This window comes from Ctenopharyngodon idella, chromosome 13 (genome assembly GCF_019924925.1).
Source record: "Ctenopharyngodon idella isolate HZGC_01 chromosome 13, HZGC01, whole genome shotgun sequence".
Taxonomy (NCBI): Eukaryota; Metazoa; Chordata; class Actinopteri; order Cypriniformes; family Xenocyprididae; genus Ctenopharyngodon; species Ctenopharyngodon idella.
In genome coordinates, this window is record NC_067232.1 from 33,686,087 (window position 1) to 33,713,183 (window position 27,097).

At 37.3% G+C, this 27,097-nt stretch overlaps 1 protein-coding gene across 1 annotated transcript in view; it reads right to left on the minus strand.

Annotated features, from left to right (window-relative positions):
• prkn (parkin RBR E3 ubiquitin protein ligase) overlaps positions 1-26,323 on the minus strand; it is a 186,033-nt gene extending 159,710 nt beyond the window's left edge. The window contains exon 1 of the mRNA XM_051917228.1: positions 26,203-26,323. Within this exon, the coding sequence (XP_051773188.1) occupies positions 26,203-26,209 (7 nt within the window). The 5' untranslated portion in view covers positions 26,210-26,323. The remainder of the gene's footprint in view (positions 1-26,202) is intronic.
• Positions 26,324-27,097: the final 774 nt, after the last annotated feature.

The window sequence follows — 27,097 nt, forward strand, 5'->3', positions numbered from 1 at the left end:
CTGATGAGGTTGGGTGTTTTGAGCCGCCGTCTGTACTTCACACAGCGCGATGAGAAACGGCATGGGCTGCTCCGAAACAATCATAGAATACTCAGAGAGGTAGTGTTTGTTAATATTTAATTTAACATATTAATAATACAATCAATTAATTATATTAATATATTAAAATTAATTTTAAGCTATCTCAAAAATTTTAAGTTATCTCCAAGCCCCCCTGGAGGATCACTGGCCTACACAGTCATTATGCTATACCTCCACTGGATGTATAATGAGCAGCAATAAACTATATTTTAGCATTTTATGCCGTCACACTTCTGTGGTTATTTTGGTGAAAGTAACTCAAAAGTAATGTAACGCATTACAAGTCAGAGACAGTAATATTATAACGTAACTAATTACTTTCAAATGAAAGTAACAAGTAATGCATAATGTATTACATTTTGGAAGTAACTTGCCCAACTCTGGTTACCACATGGCGCAAACTGATTGGCCTCTGCTGATCCTGCAGCCAATGAGATAGCTTGCTCAACATTTAAATAGTCTGGTTCGGTGTTTGCTGTAGGCTAGTCCTGCAGCACACAATCAGAGTTCCTCTGAAACCCTCCACCTCCCCAGCTCCACCTGCCTATCTGGTATGGGATTTAGGTAGGTATATTTATGCAGCAGCAGCATGTTGGGGAAAGTTCCTTTTAAAAGTAATGTGTTAGAATATTGGGTAACACTTTATTTTAGGGTCTTTTAACTAGTTGCTCATTAGCATGCATATTAAAAGAATATTGGCTTTTTAACAGTACTTATATAGCACATATTAATGCCTTATTCTGCATGACCTTATTCTACATTCTTAATCCTACCCAATACCTAAACTTAACAACTACCTTACTAACTATTAATAAGCAGTAAATTAGGAGTTTATTGAGGGAAAAGTCATAGTTAATAGTTTATATGTGTTCCCTATTCTAAAGTGTTACCGAATATTTAACATTATTATTGCAGGTTTGCATAATATTCCAAGTTTGCATATTGCTCGACATATAGACAGGAGAGCCGTCAGTCTATAAATGGAGAAAAAAGTAACTTGTGTTACTTATTTGAAAAAGTAACTCAGATATTTTGTTGTAAAAGTAATGTGTTACTTTACTAGTTACTTAAAAAAGTAATCTGATTACATAACTTGGGTTACTTGTAATGAGTTACCCCCAACATTGAGAAGCGGCGTGTCTGTGTATTTATAAGCAGTAGCAAGTCCATACTTGCTCTGCAGAAGCAGCAGTAATAATTAGCAGCAGCAGCAGCAGATCTAGTCCACCAAGATTAAATACATTAACACTTCTATAACATGCTAAAACTATACAGAGAATTATCATGATTGAACTATAACTATAATGTTTAAATAACACTCCACAGCTATAATGATAATGACACATTGGAACGATATAGTCGGATTTTTTTTAGACTTTGAAGAGCTTGAGCATTTATAGTGGCAGGCTTATAATATAACAGAGTGTTATTGAATGTTGGTGTGAATGTTTGAACCTGCACTAGCGAATCACACATGAATCCTCTTGAAAAAGTTGTTTGGAGAAGAGGTTTTTAAATTGGGGTTCATAGAACCCCAGGGAGCTGTAAGGTGCTGCTATATTTCAGAAATAAAGAAGTGAAAAACAAAATAAAAGTTTTAAAAGGAAACATTTACCAAGTTGCTATTTCATTCTGCTTTCTAAAGACTGGTTGGAAACCATGAGATATATTGTGAAATTTTATTCTATTGATTTTAATAGTAAAAAAAGTGCATATACTCTAAGTTTTAATTAATTTAATATATTTTTCTGAGTATATTTTTCCACAGAGCCCCTAGCATCCCCCGGGGGTTCACAGGACCCAGTTTGAAAATGGTTCCGACTTAGAAGTACGATGTGAGAGACCTGCGTGGTGAAACGTGGGAGAAATGGAACTTGGGTTCATACCAACCCATTGAAGCAAGTGTGAAAAAAGCCTCAAAGTCTAAAATGATGTCACAGGCCATTCGGCTGAGATCTGTGTCCCTGGCTGGTCCCTCAAATCAGATTATGAACATCCCTGATTCGCCTTGACATCTACTGACATCATCTCTGTGAAGATAAATTCATATACTGCTGTTGGAGGCAATAAACTGACAGGCGGACCAAATGGTGTTGATGATTTTGGACACAAGAGCGTGACTGTCTGTCTGTCATGGCCCATCACTGAGGCACAGGTTGAGCAGAAAGGCACATCATTAACAATGGTAATTAGGTAGTGAGACTCGACCTGTGCCTGTGGCCACCGAGGCCAGCACACCTGAGGGCCACAGACAGACGCTGACTTCAGCCCACTAGCCACTTATAATAAACCAGCTGATAAATGCAAAACGATAAAGCACTTAAAAGAGAAAGAATGAGACAACGTAAAAAAGGAAAAGCTAGGATGAAATTGAAAATGCTAGATCAAGAGCTCAACATGAAAAATTTATTGTTTATTTAGCATTAAGCTGCAGTCTCTTTAAAGTAAGTGTTCTGTTTGTCTGAATCCAAGCGGTCCAAGAGGTAAAAGCACTGCACAAGTGCTCTTATAAACAACCAGCCTCATAAAATAAAAACCCAATAAAAACATCAAAAAAGTCTACTAAAATTTAAAGCAGGTTCTTCAGCATCCATCCATCCATCCATCCATCAAAGGTTTGGAGTCGGTAAGATTTTTTTATAATGTTTTTGAAAGTTTCTTATATTGCTGCATTTGATTAAAGTATATTAAAACAATATTATTGTAAAATAGTTTACAATATAAATGACTGTTTTATTTCTATACATTTATTTATATTATAAAAAAAATATTTTAAAATGTAATTTATTCCTGTAATGCAAAGCTGAATTTTCAGCATCATTACTCCAGTATTCAGTGTCACATGATCCTTCAGAAATCATTCTAATATTCTGATTCTTATTATTATTAATGTTAAAAACAGTTGTGCTGCTAAACATTTTTGATGAACAGAATGTATTTGCAATAGAAATCTTTTGTAACATTATATGTGTTTACTGTCACTTTTGATCCAATTAAAGGGGTGGTTGATAATGATTTCACTTTTTTAACTTTAGTTAGTGTGTAATGTTGCTGTTTGAGCATAAACAACATCTGCAAAGTTACGATGCTCAAGGTTCAATGCAAAGGGATATGTTTTGTTTTACAGAAATTGCTTTTTAAAGGAACACTCCACTTTTTTTGAAAATAGGCTCATTTTCCAACTCCCCTAGAGTTAAACAGTTGAGTTTTACCGTTTTCGAATCCATTCAGCCGATCTCCGGGTCTCCGTACCACTTTTAGCATAGCTTAGCATAGTTCATTGAATCTGATTAGACCGTTAGCATCTCCTTAAAAAATGACCAAAGAGTTTCAATATTTTTCCTATTTAAAACTTGACTCTTCTGTAGTTACATCGTGTACAAAGACCGACGGAAAATTAAAAGTTGTGATTTTCTAGGCCGATATGACTAGGAACTATACTCTCATTCCGGCATAATAACCAAGGAACATTGCTGCCGTACCATGGCTGCAGCAGGCGCTGCAGCCATGTTATGCAGCGTCTCTCACAAATGTCTCCATGGTTGCAAGGCACGCTCCCTGTGCAAGCAGGGGGTCACAGGCGCTGCGTAATATCATTGTGCCTGCTGCACCCACGGTACGGCAGCAAAGTTCCTTGATTATTACGCCGGAATGAGAGTATAGTTCCTAGCCATATCGGCCTAGAAAATCAAAGATTTTCATTTTCCGTCGGTCTTAGTACACGATGTAACTACAGAAGAGTCAAGTTTTAAATAGGAAAAATATTGAAACTCTTTGGTCATTTTTTAACGAGATGCTAACGGTCTAATCAGATTCAATGAACTATGCTAAGCTATGCTAAAAGTGGTACCGCCAGACCCGGAGATCGGCTGAATGGATTTGAAAACGGTAAAACTCAACTGTTTCCAACTCTAGGGGAGTTGGAAAATGAGCCTATTTAAAAAAAAGTGGAGTGTTCCTTTAAGGACTACAACAAACCACTGGTAGGAACTACAATGAGCTTTTTCCTGGATTAGTTACATCACTAACCCTAAAATTTACATAAACCCCGCCCCCAAGAACACACAACAAAGGGGGTGAGGCCATGTTGGGCTACTTTAGAGTAGAGGAAGAGTTGTTGTAGTAGAGTGTTGTTGACATGCTGTCATTTTACGTCGGACTGCTTCACAAACGAGGGTCAATTCAACACTGGATTTACACAAAAGATTAACATGACGGCACATGCTAGTCGATGAGTTGAATCAACTCCACAGCAACTACATAAATTTATCCACTAACCGTTCAGAAATGTCCAGTTTCATTCTAAAAGTTGTAACTTCTTCCTGAGTCTCTCCATCAGTGTCGACTCCGGTTTGAACAATGTAAGGCTGAACACCGTTACTGACAATCCTCATTTTGGCTGCGTGAGATTCTCCAGCTTTGTTGTTGTTGAGCAACCAAAGCACCAGTTGTTAAAGCTCCGCCCTCTTCTGGAAAGGGGGCCGGGAGCATTTAAAGGGACACACACCGGGAGCATTTAAAGGGACACACACATTTGCATTTAAAGGGACACACACAAAAACACAGTGTTTTTGCTCACACCCAAATAGGGGCAAATTTGACAAGCTATAATAAATGATCTGTGGGGTCTTTTGAGCTGAAACTTCAGACACATTCTGGGGACACCAGAGTCTTATTTTACACCTTGTAAAAGGGGCATTATAGGTCCCTAAAAAATCTTACTGACTCCAAACAAATGTTGTGATGTTATTTCCATCAAGAGGTGCATACATTTTTGGTCAAGATGTTGTTTTGACAATGCAAGAGTTGATCACTCTGTAAAGTCTCCACCAGAACATCCCAAAGACTTTCAATAAAATAAAAGTTCATGTGTGAAAATGATTCTTCATGCTCCCTCCCAACCATTCACAATTTGAACCTGATGAATATTGGCTTTGTCATCCTGGAATATGGCCATGATGTATCTTCCTACATGGTTAAGAAATGAAAAGCTACACACTTCATCAATTAGGGTTAAAAGAACTGTTCCCAAACATGTACAGTAATATGCTAGAAACATAATAATCAAAGGAATAATAATCCAGTCATAGACTCTTAAGTATTTGCCTATTTAAATCCAAGCAGCAACTTTTCTTTTTTTGTCTGGGCAGTGTTTGTGATACTGTTATTGTAACGATTTTGGCCTATGACTAACATACATATAGTATGTACTGCTCTTCTAATCTTTTCTGTAGTTTTTCCCATTTTGTGATTTTTCCAGTGAGAAATTTTTCACCTGCGTCCTTCACGTCAGGCCTGGGGCTGCTGCCGCCGCCATCTCGCATTTGCATGAGTCTGTGTAACCAATTCCAATTTCAGGCAGAATTTGTTTTCCAGACCCCATCCTCAAATTTTAATTATAAAGTGAGGCGTTCAGAGAAAGAGCCCAGCGTGTTTCAGGTGGCTATTCACACACCGGCACAACTGAACCATGAAATTATTCGTAGGTCTAATCATTGACTAAACAATAAAACATTAATTCAGGGAAAATGGATCAAAGTGAGGTGTTCAAGAATGGGATTGGGGTCCTAAGAGCAAGAGAGGGAAAAGAAAATGCATTAGTATCTAGACCTGCAAGACTATATACACACATTTTAGATATTTTAGAGACACTGCCCAAGAATTAAGGTTTTGTGCTTGGTAGAAAAATTAAGATTGCACGCTTTGCAATGTCAATTACTCAAAACAAGCATTTCAAATGTCACAGTGGAATATGTGATTAAAAATACATATTTTTTTGTCACATAAGAGTTTAGAGAGATAGTTCACAGAAAATTCTGTCATCATTTAACCACCCTCATGTCATTTCAAACCTGCATGACTTCTGCAGAACATAAAGAATAGAAATTAGGGATGTACCGAAATAAAAATTCTGGTCCGAAACTTTGTTGGTGAAATATAAACATTTAAAAGACAATAATCTGTAACAACCTCATGTTGCATTTTCAAGACAGATTTATTCAAACATCAAATATGTATATAAATAGATGATCAGTTCACGTGCGCTTGATTCGTGCTGTCTTTTGAAGCACTACAGCGCTATGTCACGGCATATTAAAGAGCTCCAAAACTACATTTATTGTTTGAATTTGATAATGAAATCAAAGAATTTTAAAGTTGAGACTTTGCTTCATATTTAAAGTAACAAAGTACAAAGCTTTTTGCGATGGATGGCAGGCTCGCTACAAATATTTAGAGAAGTTTTGGTCACACATCAACAGAAAACATCACAGACTAAAAGATTTTAAATAATATTGTCAATCCAGAGCTAGTGTCCACACAGCTGTTAACTGCTGTAGCTTAACTAACGTTGTGTGCACGAAATAGACACTGAACACAGTCAAAACGTGCTGTCTGTTTCGGTCACTGATTTTGGCTTTCCAAAACCAGTTCGGCACGAATCTGAAAATAGCTGTTTCAGCTGAAAATTTTCAGTTGGCGAAATTTTGGTGCATCCCTAATAGAACTTTTAAAGAATGTCCTGGTAGCTCTTTTCCATGCAATTACAATTAACAGGGACTTGATCTTTCAAGCTTTCCATTTGATAATCGTCCCTTTTTACCTTTTGGTAATTTTGGAGCTTGACAGACAGCCCCAGTCCTCATTCATATTAATTTTTTTTATTATTATTAATTTATTTTAAAATATATATATTGTGGCAAGCAGGACGAGGCTGAGAGCTGTGAGAATGGGACGACGCTGTTGGCGTGACTGATGATGAGCGCCACCTGCACAGCGCACCGGTCTCGAGTTTCTCACGGAGCAGCTCCGGGAGCATAAAAGGAGGAGCGACGACAGTGAAGGACGAGAGAGGACCAGGCCTGGACTATTTTACATTATGTTTTGTTAATGTGTGTGCGGCAGTCGTCTGTGAGGGGCTGCCGCTTTTACTTTCATTTTGTGTTCGTTAGGGCTGGGACAATACATCGAATCTCGATTCGCGATATGAAGAATCTGGAGCAAGTCTGATATTTTCCGATGTATCGCGATTCTCTCTCAAAACGATTCTGAGATTAGTTATTAAACAGCAGTACTATACTTGCTTTGGAAACACTCTTACACTGCCTGCTTCCAGTTCCTTTACACACACCAATTAAACCTAAAATAATCATTCAAAAAGTTCAAAAAAGTTGAAGCGAATTACAAATCTTGCATCATAAAAGCATTCTGAGCCGAGGTGCAAGTATATTTAACCACTTACACGACTTATGGTGCGTTCACACCAGATGCGAATGAAGCGTTAAGCACGAGTGATTTACATGTTAAGTCAATGCAAAGACGCGAATAGACATCCTGCGGCGCGATTCGTGCGAATGAGGCAGCGCGAATAAAGCGTTTCGGGCATTTGACGACGTGATTTGCGCGAATCGCACGAGTTGAAAAATCTGAACTTTGGCGAAAATTCGCACCGCGTTAACCAATCAGGAGCTTGCTCTAGTAGTGACGACGTAGCATGAGGAGGCAGAAATCCGAAACAACATGGAGGACAAAATCATCCTCGCTGTACGATACATCTTTGTACTTTTTTAGAAACAGGAATAAAAAGGATTTTGCTTGGAAGAAAGTGAGTGAGGAGGTCGGACAATCTGGTAAGTTGTAAAAAACGCTCTTTACTCAATTCGAGCTATATATACACATATTGAGACTACAAGCTAGCTAAAGCCGGCAAATTGAGCTTATTTGCCGTATTTTACAACTACTTTCCCGCTGACGAGTTGATGTGTTTATTCAGAGGAAGTGTGCAGAAATGAGACGAGCCGCCTGGCAGAAGCCCCTCTCATGACGCGAATTTGCGTCTGTTGTGAAGTGAATTTCACGCGCGAATGAAGCAAGTAAACTCAAAATGTTCAAGCGTCCAACTACGCGCAAATAGCGCGATTTATTCGCGCAAGTCGCGTCTGGTGTGAATGCCCCATTAGCCGAATGCATGAGCGCTGTCCAGCATTCGTGAGCATTTGAGAGTGCGGTTAAAAACTAGCCTAGAGCACCATCTGCTGTTAAAACTAAGCTCAGAATTCGATTCGGGAGAGAAAATATCAGGATCAATCCAGATTCATTGTATCAATCGAGAACCGATGTATCATCCCAGAACTAGTGTTTGTTTATTTTTATAATTAAAGTGTGTTTGAATGTTCGCCGGTTCCCGTCAACAGTGTGTTACACTGGTGCCTGAAACCCGGGAGGAAGGAGGAACGCACTGTCAAAGAGCCCTCGCCACTGTGGGGAATTTGCGGTGCCATCGAGCATAGCTGAGCAGAGTCTGCCACAATGGAGGCTCGAGGCAGTGGGCTGAAGTGAGTTGCCGGGGGGACGGACGAATTCGCTGTCGGCCGCCTGGGTTGTGGAGGGGCGGCTACTGTCCGTGAGTGAGCAGAAGAGTCGCCGCCGTTTGCCTGAAGCCAGAGCCTTCTGCCGTCCGCCATGATGGAGAGGAGCAGGGAACGGGGGACTCCTGCCGACTGCCCGAACCTGGAGGAGCCATCGCCGTCCACCAGGCGGCAGAGGAGTGTCGAGTCATCCACCGAGGGCTATCTAGTGCCGCCACCAGGCATCGATACACCTCTTCTACAATAAACATGTTTTTAATTTCTGAATTATAATTCATTCTGATATTTTTTGGGAGCCAAAAAGGTCAGGGTGATATTGTCCTGATTTTATAATGAAGAAAAAAAAAAGCCTCTACAAAAGAATGAAATTCTCTCTTATAAAGAAATCTTCACAGGTAATTAATTTCTGAAAAACTTTGTCTTCAAAGTCAAAGTGAAAAACAATACGCACTGTATTTTATTCACGCATAAGAGTTTAAGCTGTAACCCGAGTCCTTTTATGCTGTTATTTACCGCAGACATTCAGTCACGACGCACGTATTCCATTATCTGAAAACCGCTGCAATGAATGACAGCATTCGGGACATAAACGACCTTGTAGACCCTTAAAAGTAGCCTAATGATAGACTTTAAGCTCAGGCGACAAACATTTCTCTGCAAATCCACTGACCCTGTACTAGTATTGATTGACAGCAGTGCAGTCATTATCCTGTTCAATTTCACCAATAGCTCTAGAATGTACGGGGGTAATTAGATAGCAGCACTTCCACTCTGCTGTTGTGGTATCTACCCCTTTACTCACTTTCTCCAACCTATGCTATTTATTGCCACTCTTTGCTTTCAGCGTCTCCATCCATTTCTCTGATTCTCATGACAGCTCGCTTGGAGATATGAAAACCTGTGATTGACACACCAATTTCCTTTCTGCCAGCACACGCCAAAGCTACGATTTCTCAAAGTCTCTTCTTTTTCTGAGCCTCGGGTGGAACCAATAAGCGGAAATATGACTGAAAAGACATATCAGGCTTCAGATAAAGAGCTAAAAGAGCTACCGAATGTTAATATGTGATTAAAATACGCTATTTGAATTCCCTCTTGGCAGCCTGAAAAGCAGTAAATAGTCTGGCCTTAAATCTCAAATTTGTTCTCTTTAAAGGTCACCGGGTTATAAAAAGCTCTGAAATGTTGAAAGATGTAAATGGAAAATTAGTCATTTCCATGTTCAGCGGGAAATGAACCGACTTTCTACGAAAGGAATATTAAGAGTTCTGCTCCAGAGAGAAATGGCTTGCATTTGAAAATGAAGATTGTCTATCACCCTTGGATTTTAACCTTTAACCCAAAACCTCACATGATAATAACACTCTCTCCCGATGCACATACTATCAGTCCTAAACAGCATGAGATTAGAATTAGTGTGTCCATGATATCAATGGGTTTTCAAAGAAAGGACTGCCAACAGTCCCTTATGCAACAGAGGAATTTTTTGTGATGGTTTTTAGCTGCTGACAAATGTACAAACTTCAAAGTTGAGTAAAAATTAATTTTATGGTAATGAATTTAGGTAGATGCTTGTTTTTAAAGGGGACCTATTATGCCCCTTTTCACAAGATGCAATATAAGTCTCTGGTGTCCCCAGAATATGTCTGTGAAGATTCAGCTCAAAATACCCCATAGATCATTTATTATAGCTTGTCAAATTTGCTTCTTTTTGGGTGTGAGCAAAAACACGTCGCTTTTGTGTGTGTCCCTTTAAATGCAAATGAGCTGCTGCTCCCTGCCCCAAGAGGGCGAAGCTTTAACAGCTCGCGCTTTGGTTGCTCAACAACAACAAAGTTGGAGAATCTCACGCAGCCAAAATGAGGATTATCAGTAACAGTGTTCAGCCTTACATTGGTTAACGTTTATGATTGCTATCAAATGCTGAGAATGGTCTAATATTTTTTCCAAAATATAGCTCGGACAGAAACGCTACTTTTTTAGCAATCGAGCTTGCCAGGGTCAACTTGCAGGCTATTCAAGCTAACGAGACACTAAATAGTGTTCAGTGCTCGTCTGTGCAGCCAATTACAGAACAGTTAGCATGCTTTGCTCTAACTTTTGCCATGGCATTAGAACTGGTACACAGTTTTCGCTTGAGAAAACAAAATGACGGCGCCATGGGTAGAAACGTGCAGATTAAGGGGCAGTAAAATTATAATAAGATCTTCCTTCCTATGTCACAAGGGGAGCGAAATCAGCTCGTTTTTTCACACGCTTGCAGAGAAAGGCTTGCCAAAACAAAGTTATTGGGTTGTCCTTTTTCACGTTTTCTGGGTTGGTAGATGCACCGGGGGCCCTGATTATAGCACTTCAACACGGAAAAAGTCAGATTTTCATGATATGTTCACTTTAAATGCAAATTGAAACAAAATGAGACTGGGGGCTCTGTGGCATAGATATGCTTAGATTGTGCATTAGAAACTGTTGCTAATTAACACAATGATCATTTTGTGTAAAATCCAGCCATATACCTCAAGGCTAATTAAAGCAGTGGGACAAGTGATCATAAACGCAACAGGACGAATCTGTGCAATCCAAAAATGTTCATAATATATTATAGAGCAGTGAAAACACCTGCACATCTGACACCTGGTTAATACTTATAAATAACACCATAATAACCTCAAATAACCGCCTCAAAATAAAAACTCCCTAATGATGCTTCAGACTGCTATTTTCGTTGATTTTCATACAAATACATTGAGAATACATTCACAAAGGACACGTTCTTGCATTCTGTGTTTGTTTTTTCAGTTGCGGCATGCCGTTTATGACATGGAAAATGAAATTGTCCAGCAAGTCTATTTTATTCCGTCTAAATCGTTCAAGTGCACATCATGTTGTAATTATGATTTCTGAACTTGCAAGTATAACTTACTATTAATTTTACTTGGGTCATACAGATGTTGCCCGGAAACATTATGGAAGAGTCCAGTCAAGTAACATCATTAAAGATTCATGAGCCACAATTTCACCAGATTCTTTAATTCACCAACTGATTAGTGCGAAATGTCTGCCTGTCAGCCAATGAGTTACTTAATGTCAAGTAAGGTCATTAATATTCATGAGCAAAGCAGACACCTTACTAGGACATTGTCAATAAAAAAATGTTAGGTAGTTTATGTGCACCTCATATAACATTATTATGAAGTCTGATTAAAGTATTTTCATATATATTTGAATGTTCATGAATGTCAATTTTCATACTAATGAGAATTATATGCTTCAATGCACTTTATAATAACTTTCATTTGTCATTAACAATATATTTTAGTTATTTGATCATTTAAAGCTGCACATATTTGACTTAAAAAAGGTATTTATGTACTTTGTCAATATTATTTTTTTTTTCTGTAGTCACAGTTAATGCCTGCTTGTACATACACTATAAGTTTGGGGTCGGTAAGATTTTTAAAAATGTTTTTTAAAGAAGCCCATTGTGCTCACCAAGGCTACATTTATTTAATCAAAAATACAGTAAAAGCATAAATACTATTAATAAAATGTATTCCTGTGATCAAAGCTGAATTTTCAGCATCATTCCTCCAGTCTTCAGTGTCACATGATCCTTCAGAAATCATTCCAATATGCTGATTTGCCGCTCAAGAAACATTTCTTATTATTATCAATGTTGAAAACAGTTGCGCTGCTTCATATTTTTGTGGAAACCATGATACATATTTCAGGAATCTTTGATGAACAGAAAGAACCAAAGAACTTTTGTAACATTATAAATGTCTTTAATCTCAATTTAATGCATCCTTGCTGAAGAAAAGTATTAATTTCTTTAACAACTTCAGTTGTGCCCCTAAATTTTTGACTGTGCCTCGTGAACATAAATGTTACTGTAGTAGAGCCCTATATTTGTTAATTGACAAAACAATATCACTCATAAATTGCTCCTTAACTGCAAATTGTACATTGATATTCTGATATTTAAATAGACTATCATTGTATATGCAGTAAATGTATTACCACTACAATACAGGCACATTTTCTTCCTACTTATTCCAACATATACTGTCATAATATAGTTTGCATAATAAAAAAGCATGCAAATAGAGCCTGAGTCCACTGCTGTTCTGTGGCCCTCACTTCCTAAAATAGCATTCCTAATATAAGCCTACTTCAACATTAAAAATTCAAATTCACTTATGAGCACCAGCCTCAACAGACTTGCACAAAGTCTCTGAGTGTAATGCAATGTATATGATTTTACACCTGCAACATTCATCCATCCCTATGTTCTGCATTCAGGATCCTTTAAAATCACTTTTCATCTTTCATACACACTGTGGGTCTGAGTGCTGACAGCGAGAAAAAATGCTGCGTCAAAGAAACTTTCTGCTTTGGACATGGAGAAAAAGAGGTAAGACGAATGTGGATACATATTAAAGCAAATTATTCTTTGCCCACAGTCAGTCTGGAGGCAGGAAAGACACTTAACTGCAAAAATCAATAGCAATTTATTCTCTCCTTGGACTCCAAACACAGCGAGTAAATAATCCTGTCCCTTTGCACTGCCGTCCCAAGAGAGGACCAACACGGCGCTCTCGCTCTCACCCTCTCTCTCTTTTACTCTATTCTCTCTCCCTTGACACTAAATTTTTCTCTCTCTCTCTGACTGAGTTTATAAGCAGACCTTCCTGACCCCCTGATCACTTCCACTTTGGGCAGATATCCACTGTCAATCTGTCTCTATCCGTCTCCACCAGAGGACAGCACAGGAAAAACATTAGCACTGAACCCAATGTACAAACCCCTTGTTTTGGATTCCAACCACATCTGATGGACCACCCTGATACGACCTTTACTTTACCTATTTTTCTGTTCAGGGTCTATAGTGGGGTTGATTTTCCCCTGGTAAAATCTGCTTTGAAGATGGTACTACAAACCTCAAATAGCTTTTACAGCAAAATTGTTATGAGAAGTGCACACAGTATTATCCCATCTTAAAAATTCAGCGAGCAATATTTTTTGGAATATTGCACATTACATGTCCCTACTACCTGACAGATATCACTGAAATAGGTGTCTTGAGATGTCTGTCTCCATAACAGACTCTGTAAACCAGAAAGAAAAGTCGGGGAGCACCTTGTTGGCCAATCAGAGAAAAAATTTAAAATGCTCTGTACTCTACCTAAACGCTCTTTCTGAAAGCACAAATTTGTAAAACGACTGAAGAAAGCAAAATAACTACAAGCACCTTGAAGAAACCTTTTCAGACATATGGATCATTTTTAAACATGAAAACTTTTTTTAGTGTATTAGTCATCTGTCAAATCCCATCACAATTTTCAAAACACTAAAAGCCATAAAAAGTAATGGTCATATCAATACACAAACATTTTCAGTTCAACGGTGTTCAGATCATCTTTTCTCATGACAAAAATCAATGTAATGGCAATATTTCCATCTGCTGAATGTAATCTTTTCCATATTCCAAGCTTGCCTGCTGCACTGGAGACTTCATGTGCCTGTGCAAATTGTGAAAATAAATCTAGGAATTATTGGATTGTTGGATTTCAAATCAGTTTGAGGCATCAAAAGTAACTAAGTAATGAACTGTTTTACGGATGGTAACTATAATATTAGGCAGTGGCTGTTTGCACTAAGTGATATTTGCTATTTTACACTAAGTGAAAATAGCGACAGATTCTACACCATGTAAAAGTATCAGTTCTTTGCAATACAAGTAAATAGAAATTAGATGCTATCTATACTTTATATTGGCAGATACTATTTGCACCTCAGTATTTTTGTACATTAACAGGTTGCAATAATATCATAGAGTGTAAATGATTATATTTATTAAAATTATTAAATGGATGCTGCCTTATTGGGAGAATAAAAACCCTTCCTACACCTTCCCCTAACCCTACCCAATAAACACTTTTAATATTATTAAACACTCGTTCGCAGTTTATTTCCACTTTTAGAACATTATTTTCATTTTTATTTAAAGGGGTGGTTCATTGCGATTTCACTTTTTTAACTTTAGTTAGTGTGTAATGTTGCTGCTTGAGCATAAACAGTATCTGCAAAGATATTGTCTTATAAAGTTATGGCAGTTTAATGCCTACAAAAACAAGGTTCCCGGGTTGGTGACATCATAAACCCTGCAATTAACATAATCCCTGCCTACGGGAACATGCAACAAAGTGGGCGAGGCCATGTCGCGCGGCATCATGGAAGCAGAAGAGTTGTCTACACCGGACGCGCGGCAAGATGCGACGCATCAAAAGATAATAGAACCCATTATAATCAGTGATATTGTCTACACTGGATGCGGCGCGGAAGACAGCTTCCAGAATCTACAATGCTTCAATGCTGGATTTGCGCCAAGGCTATTACTGAAAGATGAAGCAGTTCCCACTTTAAAAGCAGAAGCTGCTGTTTATGGGCCCCAAACTGTAAGTACGTTTTATTGTTTGTACATGTCTTTTAAATGTATTATGTTGCTATTTTTTGGTTGCATCAAGGACATAAACAAAGACCAACGCGTTTTTGCTTCGCTAACCAGTTAGCTAAATTCTATTGCATACTTCTCCAACAAACGCCAACAAACACCAACAAACTTCTATGTTCATAGACCAATAGTTGTTCATGCTATAAATTAAACAATACCTTTACAAAAATGCGACTACTCAGTCATGTATTCAACTACAGTAAAGCTTTAATCAGGATAACACTGTATATTGAAAGCTAACAAACAGCAGTAACATTTACAAGTGACAGCATATCTAAACACTTTGACAAACGGAAATACTTACCATTCATAAACGTCCTTTAAAAGCCGTGCTTGCAGAGGTTCTGCTTGACCCTCATCATCATAACTGCTATCTGGGTCTGATTCGGGCTCAATTTGATACAGCAATATAGACACCATTATTTACATTAACAACTAATGGTAAGGGGCATGGTGTTTCCGGACGCTTCAGCGAATCACAATACACTGGGCCAGCTAACCAGCTAACCTGAGCGCACTGCGTATTTCGGAGGGAGAACAAAAATACAGCGTTTTTTTAAAAAAAACAAAGCATTAAGACATGTTAAACTGCGCCCCATAAACACAATCAAGCCTAGAAAAAAACACTGAACCACCCCTTTAAAATAGGCAAAAGGCGGATTCAAAGGCGGATTAAAAGCCAGGTCTGCGAGCTTTACTCACTACTGCTGCACCACTGAAAACGTTGAACTCTGCACATCGTTTTTAAAGCTTGAGTGCCCCAACCAGTCATTGGTGGGTGGAGCTAGTGTAAATAGCGTTTGCCAACAAGGGACACTATTTTCACCGATAATATTATTACAGAAATCTTATTAGTAATTAGTTACACTACAAGTTACTGCAAAAAGTAATATTATTACTGAACTAGTTACTAGTAACTAGATACTGCCTAACACTGGTGTCCACCAAAGCGTTTTTAGCCAGATGAAACGCCAGCAGTCTTCTGAAAACGCTTTGCTGCGGGTGTTTGAGAGCGCTTCTTCAGCGGTGCAGCATTTTTTCAGTTGAGGTTCTATAGGCCACGTTCATACAGCAGCAGAATACGGTTGTCAGTCCCGTATTTGAGTCCTTAATGCGGTTACGTTCACACACAGTACAGTTATTTACGGGAGTGACAACCGCATTCTACAACCAAACTCAGACCCGCATTAAGTAAATGCGGCTGTCAATCCCAAATATCGACAGTGTGAACGAAGCCTATATGTGCTATGATACGGAATATCCATGGAACTGTTACTAGAATCTGATTTCACAAATAGTTTGTTTCTAAATATAAAAATGTCGACACAATGTAATATACTTGTTCTGGCACTAGTTTTGTATGAAGAGATGTGATTCTTGTTGTTGTTTTTATGGACCCATTACACATATTGTGATGATGCGTTTTAGCGGTCATCAGCATTGTAAATCCTGCAAAGTTTTTTATATTTTCATTTATTTTATTTTTTTAATTATACATTTATACAGTAACAGTATACTTTGTATTATATTAAAGGGGTGGTTGATTGCGATTTCACTTTTTTAACTTTAGTTAGTGTGTAATGTTGCTGTTTGAGCATAAACAACATCTGCAAAGTTACAACGCTCTTTTTCTTTTAAAGAAATCACCTTTTAAGGACTACAACAAAGGCTGGTAGGTACTACAACTAGCTTCTTCCCGGGTTAGTGACATCACTAACCCTAAAATTTACATAAACCCCGCCCCGAGAACACACAACTAAGGGGTTGAGGCCATGTTATTGCAATACAGTATGTAACACAAATGCAATAGCATGCGGCTGATGGTAAAATTGACATTATCAAACGGTAAGTTCCAGTCCTTGATTCTGATTGGTCAATAGCTGTGTTTTATTCACAATAACCGCTTCACCTAACAGTTCTGTGTATCACTACACAACACCCTTAGCAACCACTCTTAGCAACGTAAACATATGTTTGCTCTCATTGATATTGTTCATTGAAGTTTACTGTATTCTAGCAGAGTATTTTGAGAGAGAGATCGAGTGAGCGAGTGTACCCTCAATTAGATATAAAAAAATTTGTTTGAATGTCTGCTGCTATATTGCAGTGGCAAAGCTACGGGTGGTCCCGGGTGGGACTGGGCCCACCCACTTAGAATTGTGGCCCACCCAATCAGAAGTTGGTAATTTTCCAAACAAATGTAGGTCATAAAATAATTTTATAAACAACAACAATAATAGGAAGAATGAAAATAAACGTCTTATCACACTTAACTTTATAGTTAAAAGTTTGTTAAAAGAATGATTAAATGCAAGCTTCGTACTTGCCCTCTCCCTATAGGCGCATAACATACGCTTGTCAAAATAAAAAGATGAATATGATTTGTCAGTTTGTGTAAGTATATAGTAGTATAGTAGTACAATTCACGTTTGTAGATTTGAATTTGAAAATGGTGAAGCAAATACCAATCAGTAAATTTTTTAAGAAGCCTAAATTGGATATTTCAAGTGTACTACTTGAAGAAACCAAGTCTACCAATAAATCTGGGCCATCTACAAATGAAACCAGACCACCTGCGGCTGAACCTGAATCTCGTGCTAATCAGCTTGGCATGTCGCCATTAATTAAAGACGGGGCATCTGCTAATGAACCAACAGAGTCAACATCAAATGTCTCTGGAACGCCACCACAGGACCTGTCTCACCTGGACAAGCCCCCCATGTAACCCAAATTGCAACAGTTTTCCATTTACTGTAATATCAGAAAAGCCGCTATGTTTTTCTAATTGATGGTATGAGAGATTTGGCTGGTTGGAATACAGTACATCAAGTGATGCAATTTTCTGCAGGCACTTTCCTGAGCAAAGTGAAGCAAAATTTATGGAGGATGGATTTAAAGATTGGAAACATCTGAGCCAAGCCTGTTTAAAGAATCTGGATAGCAAAGGACAACTGCATTCACGAGCTAAACTGGCCACTTACAGACAAAGTCAACAGCCCAATGGCAGAGGTACAGAGCTCGATCAGCTAAATAGAGACAAAGTAAATGCATCTTTTGTGGAAAGAAATCGGGATCATATTGAAGTTGTGCTTGATATTGTACTTTTTGGTGCCAAGCAAGATATTCCGTTGCATGGCCACAGAGAAAGTGAGGAAGCATTAAACGGGAAATTTTTGGGAATTGTTCCGTTTGCTTTTAAACTATGATAAGGAAATTCAAAAGCGCCTCGAACAGCTGCCTAAAAATGTGACAATGATGAGCTCAGATACTCAAAATGATTTACTTGAATCTGCCACTTCCTTGCTGCTGCGCAAGATAAGAACAGAGTTGTATGTGACACCAAACACATATTATGCCATTATGGCAGATGAATGTAAAGATCTCCTGAAAAAAAGAGCTTGCTGCAGTTTGCATTCGATACTTGCATGGAGGACTTGTGAAAGAAAGGGCCATTGGTTTTTTGGATAGACGTGACATGACGGTTGATGCGATTTCAGAGAAAATGCTTGAAGTGTTAGCACCACTTAACCTTGACCCTGAGTTATGCGTGGGATTTTGTTTTGACGGCACCCCTGTGATGTCAGGTGCAAAAGGCGGAGTACAGCTCATCCTTATAGGGTTAGTTCACCCAAAAATAAAAATTCTGTCATTAATTACTCACCCTCATGTCGTGCCACACCTGCAAGACCTTCGTTTATCTTCGGAACACAAATTAAGATATTTTTGATGAAATCCGATGGCTCAGTGAGGCCTGCGTTGCCAGCAAGATAATTAACACTTTCAATGCCCAGAAAGCTCCTAAAGACATATTTAAAACAGGTTATGTGACTACAGTGGTTCAACCTTAATATTATAAAGCGATGAGAATACTTTTTGTGCCCCAAAAAAAACTAAATAACGACTTTATTCAACAATAACTAGTGATGGGCGATTTCAAATCACTGCTTCATGAAGATTCACAAATCTTTTGTTTCGAATCAGTGGTTCGGAGCGTGTATCAAACTGCCAAAATCACGTGATTTCAGTAAACGAGGCTTCGTTATGTCATAAGTGTTTCAAAATTTCAATGGTTCACCACTGGGGGGCGTGACTTTGGCAGTTTGAAATTGTTGTACAGTACAAGCAGAATGTGATGGTTGGTTTGATGTGGTATTTGTCCCGCCCCTCCTCCGCTGTGATTGGATGGCTGGGTAAAAAGTGACAGCGATGAGCGCTGCGTTTTACCCAAAGTCGAACATTCTTCAACTCTTCATTTCAGTAGGAATCCAGCAATAGAGAGTTTCGCATGATGGTGAAAAATTTCCCCACACAGATTTTGCAATGTGTTCAAATTGATCACGCGGATTTGCCACGCTGACCAACAGAAAGCTACTTGGTTTGAAAGTGAATTCTATGTGAGCTGTGCTTCATGCATCGCTATGCTATTGCCAATTGACAATAGTCCTTTTTTGCCCACAAAATTTTGCAGAAATTTCACTAATGTGACTTTTTTTAAATACACAATCTTCCGAGCATCAGGTAGTGGAATGCGTTTATGCTTGCAAGCTGGAGATATCAAGTAGGAACATCCCACATCTGAACCAGGTTTGTACAGCAACTCATCCCAAAAATGAAAATAATGTCAATAATTACTCACCCTCATGTCATTCTACACCCATAAGACCTTCGTTCATCTTCAGAACACAAATTAAGATATTTTTGATGAAATCCGATGGCTCAGTGAGGCCTCAAGGTACTAAAGACATATTTCAAACAGTTCATTAACTACAGTGGTTCTACCTTAATGTTATAAAGTGACGAGAGTACTTTTCATACTTTTCACTTTTCATGAGTACTTTTCAACAATATCTAGTGACGGCCAATTTTAAAACACTGCTTCAAAGCTTTACGAATCTTTTGTTTCGAATCAGTGGTTCGGATCACATAAACGAAGCCTCGTTTACTGAAATCACGTGAATTTGATGCACCGAACCACTGAGATTCGTAACAAAAGATTTGTAAAGCTTCGAAGCAGTGTTTTGAAATCGCCCATCACTAGATATTGAGATATTGATATTGAGAGGTTCAGTGACATTGCTGTCAATAGAGGCCTCACTGAGCCATCGGATTTCATCAAAAATATCTTAGTTTGTGTTCCGAAGATGAAAGAAGGTCTTACGGGTGTAGAACAACATGAGGGTGAGTAATTAATGACAGAATTTTCATTTTTGGGTGAACTAACCCTTTAAATTCTGCTATCTAGAAAACTAAATAGAATTTTAACTTGAGCCAGCAACAACCCAAAACAACCAAACAACAGCCAAGTAACCGCCTACAGTCAAACACCTTAGCAAGTTCACAACAACAGCATGGCAACAACTCAGGTCTAGCATATTGTAGCAGTGAGTTTTGAATGGTCAAGCACTCACATTTCTTCAGAAAATGTTAAAACCTAGTTTTTCATTTTATATTTTCTTTTTTGTCAAAGTGACAAACAAACATGAAAGATTTCAAACATGAAAGCTGTTCTTTTATCTATGTGCAGACTAAAAGCAATACAGCAACATGACAAATCAGACCAGATAGTGTCTCTCAGCTTTCAACAGTGATGTCATGCAGACAGTAGAAAGACAGGACAGGACAAAAATGACTATATATACATCTGTAGAATGAAGTGTTGTACTCAGAAACTAGAGTATGCTTTAAAAAAAAAAAAAAAAAAGATTATACCTACAGTGGTGAAATGTCTCAAATATAGATGGTTTTCGAGTAAGACCACAGAAAATGTGGCTTCTTCAACTTGTTGTAACTCTGTTCTCAGAGACAGCAGAAGAGGACCTGACAGAAGACAGTGCTCTGACACTGCGCTTCACTTCAGCGACTCCATTTCTGAATCCTGAGCAAGCACGTACACAATGTCCTCTTACACAAAGTTGTCTGACAGCTCAGGAATAAAACAGACACTTTATTTTCACATAAGGGTGGTTGACATTTAAAAATAATTTTGTATGGGGAAAAAACAGGTCATGAAAACTGGATTGTGTATAATAAACTGAATTTCATTATGATTTTATATCTCTTTTTTGACTGTAGAAAACATATTTTGAATAATAAATAGTAGACCTATATCAAATCATCATTCCGTTTCAGAATATCTGTGCATTTATATAAAAATTCCCATAATTCTTCCCCATCAGAGACTTCATTTGACCTTTCTCCACACATCATTTACTTTCTTCTGTGAAGCACAAAATAAAATGCGGTGATTTACACTGCCAAGCACCAAAAACAACACATAAACACATTTATGCTGCCAAAGCACCACAAAAGTCATTGACCATTTCTCAACATGCATTCTTTAGCGATCTTGTTGCGTCTTTGTGTTCTCGTACTACATCATCATCAACCGTCAAAGTCCGGTTCCAAAACTCAAGAACGCACATACAGAGAATGCATGAAAGTACCTGGATGTGTTCTTGATATCAAGGATGCATCGAGTGCAGACTTGAGAGAGTTGAACCGTCAAATGAATTGAGAAATCAATCAATCAAAAGCTTATATTGACACTAGGCCCAACAAACGACTGATCCTGGAATGTGCCTATCTACGTCATAGATAGGTGAAATCAGCGCCTACTTCATCATTGCAATGTTAGCCCTGCCCACTGGCGTGTTAGTGAGATGAGGAGGAGAGAAGAGCGATACAGGACTAAAAACAACATTATCTTTCAGAGGATCCTAATGCTAGGAATATGGTTAATTATTTTCAACAATGTGAATGTCTCAGTTGAGCTTTATTTATTTGTATTCGGTATATTTCACTGTGGATTCTTTGGTAAATCAATCACATTTCGGTGCAGGCTTTGCAAACAGACTTTTACTTGACAGTAATGCAACAACATGTGAGTAACTGTTCATTCTAATGCCTGATCTGATATGTAATGATTCATGTACAGTCAGATGTTCTTTGTCTATGTCAGTAAATCAAACCAGTAACTAAACGGTCAGATTCACGTTGTTTCTCTTAGTAGGATGAAAATAATCTGTTTTTTAAACGGTGATTAAATTATATATAGAAAAAGTGGGTGTTTACACTCTCACAGTAGACATGCCCCTTAAATTATGACAATTTTTGATGTAAAAAACATATTAACATTATAAGTGCACCCCAGGAAACATTATAAAACAATAAAACAACACAGTTCATGACCCCTTTAAAAATCCCAGAAGTCATCACATTCTTAGAATTGAGAAACACCTACAAAATGCCATCAGTTCTCACAAGTTACATGACCTAGCGTGACACAACACTACAGTTTTACTAAAACTATTAAGGATTGTTTTCATTAATTGAAATAAAGCTGAAATAAAATACAAATGGCAAACGAAAATTAGAAATGCTGCCTTGGCAACTAACTGAAATAAGGTAAGCTGAAGTTCTAAACTTACTAAGACTAAAACTGAAATAAAAAATAAATTAAAGCTAAATAAAAAATATATATAAAAAAAACAAATCAAAATGACAAAAAAACAACAAAATTTATAAAACTTAAAAACTAAAATGAAAACTAATAATTATAAAAAAATATATATTTAAATATATGAATAAATATAAAAATAACACTAAATTAACAACTCCATTTAGGTCTGTTTCCAACACAAATTTATTGTATTTCTTCAGACTATTTATAGAATGTAATGTAAAAGTTGTATGGATTATTTTTATGATACTTTTATGGCGATTTTTGTAATTTTTGACAGTATAAACCACCATCGACTTTCCTTGTATGGACAAAAGCAGCTCAGACGTTAAAACATTTCATTTTGCATTTCACAGATAGAGTTGAGTAAATTATTATCCTTTTTTTTTAACTTTATGATCATGACAGGAACTATAACCTCTTGGGAGACACCTAACCCTCAAAGAATTACTTGAGTAAAAGCTAAAATGTCAAATATCTTAAAAGTAATTAATTATGTTGCAGACAGTCGTAAGACCATATTCAGATGTTCAGCTCGGTATTGTGAATAGAAGCATGGGTATGGAGTGCAGCATTTGAACATTAAAAAGATGCAAGATATGTTATGCTCACTATAAGGTTGTTGCATCCAATTCAAGCCATTTTAAATCTTTTCTAAATAAAAAAATAAACACATCCAGATTCATTCATGCAAAACGGACAGATTTTGGTGCTGCTGAACATGCTCTAGCCTGGCAGGACCAGAGTCAGTTCTCCTCACAGCTCAGTCAATATAAAAACAAGCTTACGTGACATGACTATTGGCACAGATATTGTTCCAATAGCAGGAGATGCTGTGCCTGAGGGTGGAGGCGTGCTGCTTGATTCATGCTCATTCTGCCAGACAAGCGCCAGTCAGTTCACTCAAACCAAATCCCTGTCTCGCGGGGATCAGCGAGCCCCGTACCGAGGCACTCGAAAAGACACAATCAATACGTCTTCTTCAGAGCCCAGCAGTCCAAAGGCAGACTCAGGCTGAGAAGCTCTAACGATTTATTTCAGATTCAACATTGATATAATTTTTCACAGATAATCTAGGCAGGCACAAGGAAGTGGAACAAGACGGGTCTGAAAATTATGTGAGACACCTAAAAAGGACAAAAGAATCTTGCTTTGTGGAAACATCTGCTGAAAGATGCATGGGAGAAAGTTTTACTAGAAACTATGGTACAAACCAACTCTATATACGGCCGGTTTCATAGACAGGGCTTAGATTAAGCCAGAATTAGGCTTTAGTATAATTAGGACATTTAAGTAGCTTTTATTAATGTTCCCTGGAAAAATACATCACTGGTGTGCATCTTGAGTCAAAACAATGGCACTGACATATTTTAAGATATGCCCAGTGCACGATACTTTCAGTTAAAACAGCTCAAACATGCATTTTAGTCTGGGACTAACTTAAGCCTTGTCTGTGAAACCGGGGGATAATTATATGTAATTATATATGGCTGTTCACAAAATTGCTTTGATATAAATAAATTGAAATTGCTTAAATGTTGCATTAAACTAGCTTATAAAAGATGATGCTAAGTAAGCATGCTTATTAACACAATACTAAAAAACTATATAGATGAAAAAGAGACATATGAATCTCAGATAAGCAAATAATGGTCATTAATAAAAGTAATATGTATGCATATGATATGAGCAATTTCATGTCTTCATGTCACACAGGAAAGTTTTCTTGAAAGCCATACTGTAACTCGGTGGTTTGACACAAATTCTTGTTTTCTCTTTAAAGGATTAGTTCACTTCAGAACTAAAATCTCCTGATAATTTACTCACCCCTGTGTCATCCAAGATGTTTGTCTTTCTTTCTTTAGTCAAAAAGAAATGAAGGATTTTTCTCCATATAGTGGACTTCAACAGGGACCAATGGGTTGAAGGTCCAAACTGCAGTTTCAGTGCAGCTTCAAAGGACTCTACATGATCCCAGACGAGGAATAAGAATCTTATCTAGTGAAACGATCGGTCAATTTAAAAAAAATAATAATAAAATAATTATATATATATATATATATATAATTTTTTTTTTTTTTTTTTGAAAATGACCGATATATATATTTATATATATATATATATACTTTTTAACCACAAATGCTCATCTTGCACTAGATTGCATTACATAATCACGTTGGAAAGGTCACATGTGAGGTAGGTGGAAGTACCGCGGTACTTCAAAATTGTCCGGCATTGTTGTTTTACCTTTTTTTTTGTAAAGGCCGTTTGACTTAGTCTTTGTACGTTCACTTTGTAAACACTGGATCGGTACCTCCGCCTACGTAACGCGTGACCTTTCCAACATGATTACGTAACGCGTGGTGCATCGCAGAGCAGTGCAAGACGAGCATTTGTGGTTAAAAAGTATACAATTTTTTTTTTTTTTTTTAGAAAATGACCAATTGTTTCTCTAGATACGACACTTATTCCTCGTCTGGGATCATGTAGAGCCCTTTGAAGCTGCACTGAAACTGACATTTGGACATTCAACCTATTGGTAGCCGTTGAAGTCCACTATATGGAGAAAAATCCTGGAACGTTTTCCTCAAAAACCTTAATTTCTTTTTGACTGAAGAAAGAAAGACATAACCATCTTGGATGACATGGGGGTGTGTAAATTATCAGGAAATTTTATTTTTCTGGACTGAACTAATCTTTTAAATGTTTGGTCCCACTTTATATTAAGCGGCCTAAACTACTATGTACTTACATTTAAATTAATCATTTGATACAATGCACTTATTGTGTACATACATGTTTTTACATTGTACTTATATTTTAAAAACACCTGCATGTAATTACATCTGTAATTAATTTCTGTAATTACATTTATAATTACACTGTTACCTATTCCTTACACCTTAACCCACCCTTAAACCTACCCATACCACCAAAGCTTTCCCTAACCTTACCCGTATCCCACCTCAATAGCAGCAAAAGTGTTTTGCAATTCAATATGAACCCAATAAGTACATTGTACTTATTTTTGTATGTAAGTACATAGTAGTTAAGGCCACTAAATATAAAGTGGGACCATATGTTTTTGTATGTAAGTTTCAATCATCTACTTCTAACGCTCTTTTTGTAAATCATGTCCTCTAAATCCAAATTTAATATTATAAATTTGAACAGTTGTGGGGAAACAAGTGCACGCACAAAATCACACCAACATAAACTCAGTCAACTACACAAGGTGGATTTTTAACTGAAAGGCTGAACTGTGTTCTTTGTAGAAATATCAGGTAAGCTGTCACATTTTTATTGGGGCAATTGTTATGTATTTAAATGCTATAAATGTATATAGTGTTTTAATTACATAATAGATTTAAAAAAAAAAAAAAAAAAAAAGGGTATTTCTGTATGTTACCTTACCCTAGTAGTAGTAGTAGTAATAGTATTTAACCTAAGATCTTGATGGTGAAAAAGTTCAAATGTTCATGCTGCTTGTTAACATTCCCCTTTACATTTCTTTGAATTAGCGTAATTTGACGTAACTTGCAAACCATAGCTTTACACTGAGATGCATTGTACGCCTCACAATTCTTTATCATACAATTATGTTGAGTTACAATAAATAATGCGATCATTTTAAGAGCGGCTGCAGTGAACTGTCATGTGAAGGTAGCCTACAATGTCAAGTGACGCTACATCACCGGCATGAAATCAGTTTCAAATGGAAATAAAGGCTTAGTTATTATAGTCTACGGACAGCCATGGGTAGCTGTTAATAAATAGCGGCTTACCGATCATGCTGTGATATCTGTTACAGCCCAGACTCACTCCAGTGTGTGACTTTGGTGTTTGTTGACATGTTGCGTGCACGAACAGAGCCAAATCAGCACGGGATCATGGGAAATGGAGTCCATGAGCGCCTGTTCTGCAGCCGTAGGGAAATAATTAGCGTAGGAGATGACGAATGACACGTTCTCTGAATTTTTATGAATTAAAATTAAGCTACAACATGAATAGTTCAAATTCAAGTGGGTCTGACAGGTAACAGTGCTAAAGACGTGAGCCGTGAAAAACTACATTTCCTGGTTCGATAAACGTCAGAGGAAGTTATTGGACAAGCGTGTTCTTTGCACGTGGGTTTATTGCAGATTATTATTATTCATAAGCCTGCAGTTTGATTAGGTGCATTATATAAAGGCAGGTAAAAAATGTGGAACGATGTGTTCTGTTCATAAAATTGTCAGTTATTGGGCAGATTGGCTTTTGTCACTATAAAGCTGCAAAACTTTCATAAAATGTTGTTTATCTACCTCAGACTAAACAATATGAGCTTTATTTTATTAGTAAGGTTCCCAATTTTTGCCAAAATGTGTGTCTAAATAGAGTTTAAAAACCATGATTTGTATGTTTTTGTTATTTTCTAGCAGCTAACATAAAATTAAATACAATTTACAAAAGTAAATACATTTTAAATACTGATAACAGTGTTGTAGATTTAACATACACTATATGTTAATATATATATGTATGTATGTATGTATATATATATATATAATTTCCCATAAATTAAAGCAAAAAGAAATTTGACAATATTGTGTTTAAAAAATGAGAAAATGGATACTTATCTTCCTGCCAAGATGAAGACAGGGTCCAAATTGAGTCACTTCTTGATTTTATTATCGAATG